Raw genomic sequence first — 11,704 nt, forward strand, 5'->3', positions numbered from 1 at the left:
GATGCATTTGGCGTCCTGTGCCGAGCTCGGTGCAGAGAGGGACTCAGCAGGATCCCAGCCCCTGGTGAAACAATGACCTGGCCCAGACCCATCTCTAGCTCCACAGTTTAAGGGAAACTAGGGCCAGTTCCTAGGGAAAGCAGCAAAGGGTTAATTGCGTGGGAGGGGAACGAGCGTGACTCCTGTCTCAGACCCCTTCCTTTCCCTCTCTCTCTCCTGCTCCAGGTCTGCCGGAGCTGCGGCCCCGCTCTGGAGTCCGGCAATGCTCACGGCCGTCTGCGGCTCTCTTGCCAATCAGCGCTCGGAGACGCCGCGCGTCGCCTCCCCGCACTCGGACCTGCAGCCCCTGCAGCCCTACCAGCCCCACGCCAGCTCCGAGGCGAGCGGCGACTTCCCCTCCCCTCTCCAGTCCACGGAACTCCAGCACCTGCCCTTGGTGGGCCCCGGGGTGGAGTTCGCGGCCGCCCCCGGCTACGATCTGCATGGCTCTTCGAGGCTAGACCTGGATGGTGACAGCCTGCTGGCCCCCGGCGCATACTCCAAGCTCCTGCAGCCGCCTCCCGAAATGGCCCACCCCTATGAGCCCTGGTTCAGGCCCTCGCACCCCAGCAACGCCGCCGAGGATGGCGGCGTGAATCCCTGGTGGGACCTCCATGCCGGATCCAGCTGGATGGAGCTGTCGCCGGGTCAAGGCGGCCTCCAAGCCCCTGGCCCCGCGGGCGGACTCCAGCCGGTGCTGGGGGGGTACGGCTCCGCCGAGCCCCAGCTCTGTGGCCCGCCACACCACCTCCTGCCCTCGGCCCAGCACCTGATGGGCCAGGAAGGGCCGAAGCTGCTCGCCTCGCCTCCGGAGCCGCACGTTCTCGAGCAGGCCGTGGACGGTACCGCCAGGGCAAAGAGCTCGAGGCGCTCGGTGCCCCGGAGCGCCGGGCAGGCGGCGTGCCGCTGCCCGAACTGCCAGGAGGCCGAGAGGGTGGGGCCGTGCCCGGACGGGGCCAAGAAGAAGCATCTGCATAACTGCCACATCCCCGGCTGCGGCAAGGCCTACGCCAAGACCTCCCACCTGAAAGCCCACCTGCGTTGGCACAGCGGGGACCGGCCCTTCGTCTGCAACTGGCTCTTCTGCGGCAAGCGCTTCACCCGCTCCGACGAGCTGCAGCGGCATCTCCAGACCCACACGGGGACCAAGAAGTTCACCTGCCCCGTGTGCAGCCGGGTCTTCGTGAGGAGCGACCACCTCAGCAAGCACGTGAAGACGCACGAGGGGGCCAAAGAGGGAGCGGAGGGGGAGGGCAAAGGCGGGGCAGACCCGCCGGGGAAAGGCAAGAGGGAGCCCGAGGCCGGCAGCTCCAGCCCCGTGACCCAGTCCAACTGAGCCTCTCCCCCCACCCCCCGCCGAGACGCCCCCTCCTCTCTCCGTCACCGCAGGATGGACGCTCCCCCCCTGACGCCAGGTCTCCCTCGGTGGGGCCGCGCTTTGGGCCGTGGCCCCGGGGCGTACGTGGCGGTGTGCTCTGAGCAAGAAGCTATTTATTCTGTAGGAGGGAAGTATGCAATCTCGGTGCGTGGGGCACGGGGCCTCTCCTCCCACGGGGGGCTGGGAGGGTCAGGCCTGGGGGCTGGTCTCCGAACCGCAAGAGGGAGGACATTAAGGGGTTAAGGGCTGGGACCTTTTTTTTATTTTTTCTTTTTCTTTTGAAGGATCTGAGTTGAGGCACTGTGCCGAGGGGGTGGGGCAGGGGGCAGGAGGAGGGGGCTTCCCCCATGCAAGGTGGTGGGGGGAGGGATGTCTCCGGGGTAGGCTGGGGCCTGGCACCGAGCCCTGGGTCCAGACCCTTCCCTCTGAGCAGCAAAATCCGAATCTGGAGAGCTGGGCTCTGGGCTCAGCTGGTACAGGAGGCAGGCAAGACACTGTAACCGAGGGTGGTTTTAGGTCCCCCCAGACTCCCCCATCCACTGCCTTTCCCCTCCCCCACCCAATCACCTCCTCCCCTCCCCCGCCCGAGCATTTTCTCCCCTCTTCCCCCCACCCCCCCAACTCCCCTTCCAGCCCCACCCCGCTGCAGACTCTGCACTCCACCCTGCAAAATGACCCTCCTGGCCCGATCCCCTTTGCTCCCTGACGCCCTGCCTGGGAAGCTCCCAGAAGCCGGCTCCTGCCCTGGGGGGGTTTCGCTCATCTGGGCGGCGGAAGCTTCCCCGCTTGCTCGGGGATCCTCCCGCCCTCCCCCTGGTTTGTGCTGCTACGACTTCTGGCAGGAGGGAGGCTGTTTGGAAGGAAGATCAAGCGGGACCCAGAGCAGCGAGGGCCCTTCCCTCTCGGCTGCACCTGTCCAGACACGTCTGGGGCCAAAAGGGGACGGCGGGTTGAGAGAGGCTAGTTTCCAAACAGCTCACCCCAAAGGGAACCCCCTGGAGAGGGGGAGCAGAGGGGTTCACTGCTCTTCCTCCTCCCGTACACCCCCTTTGCCCCCCATTCTCCCCCAGCAGAGGAACAGACCCCCACCGTTACCCAGGACACGTAGGAGCTGGGATCGGCCCTTAGAAGCCCAGCCACGAAGCTGCAGTGGGGCAGAGCCATGGGTCTTTACTGACCCGGCGTGGTTTGTCCCTGCCCAGCGCTACCCCAGGGTGGGGGTGGGGGGAGGTGGAGCTGCCCTCCCCCACCCAGGGTGTTCATGGGAGGCTGAGCAGCTGCTGTGTTGTAGACCCAGGTGGCAGGCCCCTGAGCGGGGTTCAATTGAGCTGCCCAGATCATGGAGTTTAGGGGACGAGGTGGCCCCAGGTGGGAACCCATCAGCGTCAGGGGCATTGTGCTTGCTTGGCTCTAGGTGCAGGGGTGAATCCCTCCCACCCCCATGGTAGCTCAGCCTCTCCTGTCTCGCCGCCTTCCATCAGAAGGTCCCATGTTTAGCCATTACGGCCCCGCTCCCAGCTTTTGGTCCCTGCAGCCAGTGTTATGATCCTCCAAAGGGACAGGGGTTCCCACCCCGCGTCACCCCAAGCAGTGAAGGCCCTGGACGTTCAGGCCCTCGTGAGTCTGCCCCAGGGGGTTCCCGGCTCTGCCACGTGACCTCTACCCCCTCCTGCTTTTTGGCTGCGCTGGGAGGACCCAGAGGACAATCTTCCCCAGGTGGGGTGGGTGAGTCCAGTCAAGGCCAATGCCCAGGGACAGGGGCCGAGCCGCAGGGAAGAGATCCTTCTCGTGGCGGGAACCCACTGGCCCCACGGGGACTGGGGTGTGCGGGGCAGAAACCCCGCGATGAGCCGCCCGGGCGTGGGGAGTGGCGCTCTGCGGCAGGGGGAAGCCTCGGGGGGGGCTGCGCCGAGGCTGCTGGGCAAGTTGTGCAACGTGCCGGCCTTTGTACGATTGCCCAACGTGTGCAGCTGCTCCTTTCCCACGCCCACCCCTCTCCCATCCGTCCGTCACCCGCTCTTCCCCCGGGGGGTGAGCCTTGCCTTGGAAAGCCAGTGGAGCCAGCAGCAGCCAGATTCCGATCCTATGGCCCAATCGGGCCAGGCAGGGAGGGAGGGAAGCGTCAAACCACCCTCTCCCTGAGCAGCCGGGCTGGGTGGGTCTTGTTTTGCCCTGGAAGCTGAATCCAGGCAGCTCTGAGCCTGATCCCATGCTCTGCACTCCAGCTATATTTATTGAATGCCTAGATTATCAATTGGGCTGTGGAAGCTGATGGGTTGGGAAACATCCCTAGAAATCCCCCTCCCCCTTGCTTTTTCGTTAAACTGTTGATTTTTAAACCAGTTTATCCCGAAGGAAACTTTTTCTCTCTCTCTCTCTTGATCCTACCCCCCCCCTTTTTCTTTTTTAAATGAAGTAGTTGTTTCATCTAATTGTTTTCCTAAATGTCGGCAGAACCCTCGAGCAAGTAAGACGGGCTCTTCTGCCAGTGCAAATGTAACTGTGGGGAGTGGAGGGTTGGGCTTCTGTCGGGAGATTGGGGGAGAGATTTTAAGCTACGGCTACCTCTAGATCCAAAATTCTGGAGGCCAGATCCTCAGCTGGCATCTTGCAGCTCCCCTCCATTGAGTGCACTGATTGACGCCAGCCAAGAATCTGGCCTAGGGATTTTTCGCAGCTAATATCATGGTTTGGTCCATTATTAAAACGTGGGGTAACTTGCCAGATTCAGAGTGGAGTTTGGAGACCAAGAAGCCTCTAACTTCCAGAGTGTTTGGAGTTTGGAGGAAGTTCAGGCCCATCTCTGGGTATGAGCCGAGCTCTTTATTTTAGACTGTTTTATTAATTATTATTATTTTATTAATATTATTATTAATAAGGTGAAACCAGGCTTTGCCAGTTGGGGAGGATGGAAGCTTAGAGACTAAACTCATTTAATGTGCATCTTTGGTGGGCCAGTTGGCTGGCTGTCCCCAGTACTGGTCTCAAAAGCCAGTTGCTTGTCTCTGGTCCTATCTGGGCTGGGATCTGAACTGTGCTTGCTGCAGACAGGTTTTGTTAAAGGGCTGGGGAATTCTGAGACCTCTCATGGGTAGCTGAGGGCAAAGAGCCTAAATATGTTTCAAGTTTGAGTCTTGTTGGAACGACTCGTGAGTAGAGGCTGCAGGATTGGACCTCCATTCTCTAGCACCGTTTCCTTGGCTGGTGTCAAGGACCTTTTCCCTCTCTGATGTCCGTCCATGTGGCTGGCTTAGTCAGAGTCCCAATGCACCCGCCTTCTCTTCCAAAGGATAATTCCGATTTTTCAGATTCTTCTCCATTTGCATTTTTACCCTCTCAGGGAACGGACAACAAAACCAACTCGAACACCAAACTAATTCAGACCAAATCTCACAAGTGTAGAAATCAAGATTCATCCGCCACAAATAAACCCCTCCTATTAATTGACGGATTACCAGATAGAACAGAGAGCGGAAAAGATGGACAGCTGCCTCCCTGTGTGGGGAAAAAAAACAGGCCTGGTTTATCCCTGGTTTAACTTCAGAGATACAGCTGGCTCCTGATGTATTCAAATTTCCCTCCTTGTAAACTTCAGTGGAGATTTTTTTTTTTTTTAAATCGCTTTCTAGATGGAGGAAGAAATTGACAACTAGTTGTATTCACCACTGAAAATCCAAAACCTTCTAACCTTAACTAGAGTCTATCCCTGTCCATGCTGGTAACAAGGAGACTGTGCTAGATTCTTGCTAATAACCAACCTAATTTGCCTAGTTATTTATGCAGCAAAACCAATGTGGGTTTAGATCCAGACTGTGTGTCCTACCCCCAGTATCAGGAGTTGGAGCTGGGAGAAGTAGGGTTTGCATCAATGATTCTAGTTTGGTCCATCTCTGGTAAACCAGAGCCCTGCTGAACTTTGAGCAAGTCTGTATGTGAATCCAAACTTTGCCTCTTAGGTCATGTCTATAAAAGGACATTCAGGAAAGTAGTTAATTCGGATTAATGAAAGGTGTGAATTTAAAGTGCATCAGTTAAACATGAATGAAGCTCAATCAAATTAATTCTGAATAAGGCCATCCACACAGAGGTTTAATGCAGTTGAACTAATCCACTTTAAAAGTTAATTCAGATTAGTTTTCCTGACTGTCCCAGTGTAGACAAATCCTCTGGGCTTGATCCATCTTCCAGTGAAGCTGATGTGGGGGTGACCTGACCACTTTGTTAGCAGTGACCACAGTTTAAACATGCTTATGGCTACAGGTTTCCATCCTGGAGCTGATGTGGGGCATCCCCTGGGAGCTCTGAAGCAGTGCTGTCTGATCTCTCCCTCCTGCACCCTACAAACAGGTCCTGAGAACACGAGGGTCTTTGGGAGTTGGGGTGGATTCCTTTGCATCTGGGCTCAGCTCGTCACATCTGGCCTGCCCCCTCCATCGATATTGGGCAAAATCGCTGTTCCCCTAATAGAATTGCTCCTGCCTGGTTTCTGCTGGTGAAGGCATTGGAGTGGCTGGGGGTGATCCCACTTTTTAAAGCAGAGATCTGAATTGGTTCCTGGATCCAAAGAGCCACATATAGGATAGGTCCATGCTGGCCTTCTGCTGTCCCAGGGCAGCTGAACAGTTTGGAAGGGAAACCAGTGGAAGTAGGGGATTTAGGCAGCCACTCCGCCACCTCCTTCCCTGCAGCTAGGATGGCTCAGAACCCAGCCGCTCCCATCAGGCCTTTGATTTATGGGGCAATGAAGGCTGTAAAACTGGGTGGGGAGAGACTGCTCACTAGGTCGCCGCCTGCCACAGCCAGCCCAGCCTGCTGCAAGGTGGGGATTTCAGGAGGGGCTTGCTGGTGCTGTGCTCCAAAATTGGCTAGTCCAAGCGTCTCCTAGCCCACTGTCTCCCTGCAAGGGGGCTGCCCAGGTGAGGAACATACAGGCCTGAAATACCAAGCCAGCTGGGGTGGTGCCGTTGAACCTGGGCATAAGCTGATCCCCAGCTGGGTGGTCGTGGGGGAATTTCTGCTCCCCAGGGGAAGAGTATCCCGTAGGTAGATACAGCACAGGAGCATCTGACGGCAGACACTGCTGGAGGCGGGGTAGCAGAATAGATGGGCCTGCTGATCTGAACCACTGGGGGCAGGATGCTGGGCTGGTTGAGCATGTTGGTTTGATCCAGGGGATACCAAACTAGATGAGCATGTTTCTTTGATCCAGGAGATACCAGGCTACAGAGACTATTTGGCTTGATTCAGGGAGTGGGGATACCAGGCTAGATGGGCCACTAGTTAGATCTGAAGTGGTAATGAGGTGGGGATACCATATTGCAGGGATAGTCAATAGGTGGACCGCAGGTCAAATCCAGCCTCCGTCCAGCTGCTTTTTGAATGGACCCCTGTTATTTACTTATTGTTATCATTACTGTTGTTTTGTTTGGTTATTGTCTCTGGAGTCTGGACCTTGACTAGACCTTGACCAGGAAATTTGAACCTTGACAAAAAAGAATTGACTACCTCTTTCTTATTGGATGGGTCCATTGGTCTGATCGGGGAGGTAGGGCCCCTGGGCTAGATAGGTCATTAGCCAGGTCCTGTGGGGGAGGAGATGAGACACCAGACCAGCTGGCTCACTGGTTCATTCCCATGTGGAGGTCCACACATAGGATACAAGGATGGAATTGGCAACAAATGACACTCCGCTGCCATGTACCTGCTCCTGGGAGGTGGCAGGAAGGTTTTGCTGACTTCCAATGTCTGATGTGGGGCATGGGAGACAGGAGAGGCTGCTGCCCAGCCCCCCATGGTCGGTTTTGGCTAGGGGAGCAGTTGGCTGCTAGTGACCCTGGGTACTGGGCTGCTTTCCTGTCATTTCCCGCCCCCCCAAGCTGTTACCATAGGAGCCCCACAGAGGAAACCATGTAGGATCCTTCGCTGCTGTGAATCGACCTGGGGTGATGGTTTGTGGGTTTGTGTTTTGTACCATGTCAGGGTTCCCTCCCCACTCTGAACTCCAGGGGACAGATGTCGGGACCCACATGAAAGACCCCCCCCCCCCCAAGTTTATTTCTACCAGCTTAGGTTAAAAACTTCCCCAAGGCACAAATCCTTCCTTGTCCTTGGATGGGTACTGCTGCCAGCACTAAGTGAGTTAGACAAAAATTCAGGAAAAGGACCCCTTGGAGTTCCTGGTTCCCTATAATATCCCCCAAGTCCCTTCACCCTCTTTCCTGGGGTGGCTTGAGAATAATATACCAACCAAATAAGTAAACCAGATTCTTAAACAGAACTTTATTATAGAGGGGAAAAAAGTAAAAGAAGCACCTCTGTAAAATCAGGATGGAAGGTAACTTTACAGGGTAATCCAATTCAAAACTTTAAAGTTACAAAAAACAGGGATAAACCTCCCTCTTAGCACAGGGAAAATTCACAAGCTAAAACAGAAGATAATCTAATGCCTTTCCTTGCTTTACTTACAATTTTTGTAATCCTAGATCTTATTTCAGGCAGGGTTTTAAGAGATGGTTTTTCCTGCCCCTGGTCCCTCTCTGGCTCCAAGAGAGCCCACACAAAGAGACAAAGCAAAAACCTTCCCCCCCACAGATTTGAAAGTATCTTCTCCCCTTATTGGTCCTTTTGGTCAGGTGCCAACCAGGTTATTTGAGCTTCTTAACCCTTTACAGGTAAAGGAGGGATTTTATGCTACCCTTAGCTGAATGTTTATGACATACCATAATAAAGTTGTGTGTTTTCCACGTGCTGAGCTGTGGTCTCTATCTCTGCTGAGTTTGATACGCTTGCCGTGTCCCGCTTAAAGCGCCTGTAACAAAGACGGGGCTCCAAGCACTCAAATACCGCTTGCTCCCCAAGTAACTATTGTTCTGAACCCCTCACCCGTATTGTATTTTTAGGCTGTGAGCCATGTGGGTTTGTCCCCCCGCTCCTCCCAAGGAACATCATTGACTTCAGTGCGCCTTCCTGTGTGGATCTGCAAAACTACAGTGACAATGCCAACATGCTCCAGAAGGAGGGAAAAAGGGGAGCCCTTCTATTGCATATCCTTTGGGCCTGCTGTCAGAGGAGCAGGACTGGGGCCACTAAGCCAGGGGGTCTTCTCCAACCGCCCCGCTGTCTCCGGTGCTGTCCGCACCCAGTAGTAGCCACAGGCTGCCCCACCCTCGCCCTTCATCCCCTTTCAAGAAGGGACATGTCAGATGAGCACTCAGCCTTTCCCCACAGCTATTCCACACGGTTTGTCATCTGGCAGCGGTAGGAGGGATTGCTCACCATTGCCAAACAGGTCTGGCTTCATAGCCTGGGACGAGCATGATGAAAGGGGACGCTTCACATCCAAATGTCAGCCACTGAAATACTCCTTTGCTGCCATCAGCCACGCCTGGCAAATTGACTCAAGCTACTCCCTGCAGGCTGATTGGCTTTGATGGGCTCCCATTCATGTGGGTCAGCTTCTAGGCCTTACGGCCCTTTGTCTGATGTTCTTATCCATGGTTTCAGAGTAACAGCCGTGTTAGTCTGTATTCGCAAAAAGAAAAGGAGGACTTGTGGCACCTTAGAGACTAACCAATTTATTTGAGCATGAGCTTTCGTGAGCTACAGCTCACTTCATCGGATGCATACCGTGGAAAATGCATCCGATGAAGTGAGCTGTAGCTCACGAAAGCTCATGCTCAAATAAATTGGTTAGTCTCTAAGGTGCCCCAAGTACTCCTTTTCTTTTTGTTCTTATCCATGTTACCTTAGCATCCCCAGGCACTAACCAAAACTGGGATCCCGCTGCGCTGGGTCCTGTGCCGTCACATAGATGCAGTCTCTGCCCTAGAGAGCAGACAGAGGAAGGGGGGGAGGGAAACTGAGGCACAAAGGAAGGGACTAGCCCAAGGTCATACAGCAGTCAGTGGCAGAGCTGGGAACAGAGTCCAGGTTCTGTGCCCTATCCCTTTTACACCTTACTTTGGCAGAGAGCAACCTGGTCAGTTTGCCTTGGCTGTTTCCTAAAACCCTATTTAAAAAATCATCCACCAACTAGGTTTTAGCCCTAGCTGATGGCAAGAGACTCGCTTTCAGATACATCCAAGGAGTCCCAGTCAAACCCGTGACCACTTCTTGGTATGTTCTATCCCTGGCACCTGCCTCCCTCAGACAGTAAGTTCAGAGACTGTTTTTTCCCTATAGGTTTGTACAGCACCGCACACAATAGAACCCCAGTCATCTTAGTAGTTGTATTACAGTAACACCTAGTGGCCCCAACTGAGCTCAAGGCCCCATGGTGCTAGGCACTGTACAAACACGTAGTAGAGACAGTTCTTGCCCCAAAGAGTTTACAATCCACATAGACAAGAAGTGAGAAGCTTTATTATCCCCATTTCACAGGCAGGAAACTGAGGCACAGAACGAGAAAGTCTCAGATCCTCAAAAGTATTGAAAATCCTAACATACCTTTGAGGAGATGGGCCTAAGTGGCTGGGCCATTCTGTGTCAGAGCCCAGTACTGAACCAAGGTCTCCTGGGCCCATAGCCCTGAACAACCCTTTCTCTCAATAATCTGGATTGGGGCCTCCTATCAATGATAATCATCGTGTCTCTAGAAGAATGTCAGCCTCGCAAAGTTCAGTTTACCTTGGGCAAGTCCTGTCTGACAGCCACACAAAGTCCCTTTAGTGACCAGTCCCGCTTTTGGCACCCTCGGACTGAGACAATTTTGTGCATGGGCTGGCAAATTTTGGTGATGGTTTTGCCAGCCTGGAATAAATATTATTCTTGCTGAGCCCTAGTAACCATCTTGATTTTCATCCTGAAGGATCTCAATGTGCTTTAGACAGAGGGCTCGCTTTACCTGCCACTGAAATGCAGCCACTTCTGGGGTGGAATGCTGCAGCTGGTTTAACAGCGCACAGCAACACCATACTGCAATAACCAATTGAAATAGCAGGGGAGAATTTAAAGAGGTAGAATGTAATTACCCTGGGTGTAATTTGGCAAGAACAATGGGGTTACAATGCCCCACCTCCTGTAAAAATGACAACGATTAGTGAAGTCCTTTGCTTTACGTCTGCTCCAAGAGAGACAGTTCCATGCGCAGCCAGAGACAGAAGCTATTATACAATGTAATTTTGGAAACATTTTTTCCCTCTCCTAGCCGAAGATTTCCAAATGTGAGCGGGGAGGAGGAAGGGGGCGTCTGCGCCTGGAACGGCCTGCCTGGGCATGGCTCAGGAATTTCCTTGCTAGATCCCACTCTTTCTACTGCTGAGTCTTCTTCCCCTCGACTCTTCAGATGGGGGCTCTGGCCAGGACAGCTGGCCTCGCCAACCCCAGCAGCTGCAGCCCAGCCAAAGCCTGGGTGACTCCCAGAGTGCCCCTAGTCCCCATAAGATTGGGGAGAGGGATAGCAGGAAGCAGGTCACCCACCCCCAGATGCCCTTTGACCTGGCAGGTCATGGACCCCCAGGGCAGATCTGGCTGACTCCTACATCTCTCTATCGGCCCATTGCAACATTAAAGATGCTTTGGATGAATCAGGACTGACCAATGTGTTGTGACCCCCAGAGAGTGGGGAGATGGGAGCCTGGGGCCCTGTCCCTGAACTGTAGATTGCAGCCCCCCTTCCCCTCATTACCCACAAGATGGGTCTGGAGGAGACCTGAGCAGAGATTGCACCATCTCTCCCCCACACACCCCTTCCCCAAGGCAGAACCACTCGGGGATCCCACAATTGGGCCCTGCGTGGGGCTAGGCCTGCTGCATTGACCTCAAAGGGGGCCAGCAATCAGGGAGCAGCCTTGTCTCCCGCTGCAGCCCTGGCAGGCGTTTCCGGCCTAGGACGCGGAGCTGATGCCGGAGGGAACCCGACCCTGGCAGAACTGGTCCGCGAGCAGGGGACCCTGGGATGAAGCAACAGGAGCACGTGCAGGGAGTCGGCCAAGGAGCGAGTGACTCCAACTCTCCGGGGAGTGTCTCTCACTTTCTCCACCCTCTCTCCTCCTCGCCCTCGTTTGTCATCCTCTGGCCACTTTCCTGCCTTCCCTGGGCCCCGGTCAGGCCTGCAGTAGGAGGGCGCCGTTCCCATCCGGTCTCCAAGCGGACCTGGGAGGGATTTCACACAGTGTGTGTTACGAAGCAGGTGTCAGCCGGCTAGGAGGCGGGCGTGACAAGCGAGTGTAACTTGCACGCACTGATCTGGGGCATGCATGACGCGTGCGACCGACCCCGGAGAGGTGTGCGGGGGAGCGAAAGGGGTGAGACAGGAAGAGCGAATGACACAAGGGAGTAAGAGAAAAC

General features: G+C 54.9%; 1 protein-coding gene across 1 annotated transcript; it reads left to right on the plus strand.

The window, feature by feature from the left end:
- Window positions 1-231: 231 nt before the first annotated feature.
- On the plus strand, window positions 232-1,595 carry SP6 (Sp6 transcription factor). Its single transcript, XM_048830369.2, has one exon. The coding sequence runs from the start codon at window positions 263-265 to the stop codon at window positions 1,373-1,375; it is 1,113 nt and encodes a 370-aa protein (XP_048686326.2). The 5' UTR covers window positions 232-262; the 3' UTR covers window positions 1,376-1,595.
- Window positions 1,596-11,704: the final 10,109 nt, after the last annotated feature.

The sequence above is a fragment of the Caretta caretta genome, chromosome 27, assembly GCF_965140235.1.
Source record: "Caretta caretta isolate rCarCar2 chromosome 27, rCarCar1.hap1, whole genome shotgun sequence".
NCBI classification, from domain to species: Eukaryota; Metazoa; Chordata; order Testudines; family Cheloniidae; genus Caretta; species Caretta caretta.

Excerpts from the sequence above, each read along its gene's own strand:
- SP6 (XM_048830369.2), top strand. The coding sequence starts at position 263 with ATGCTCACGGCCGTCTGCGGCTCTCTTGCCAATCAGCGCTCGGAGACG.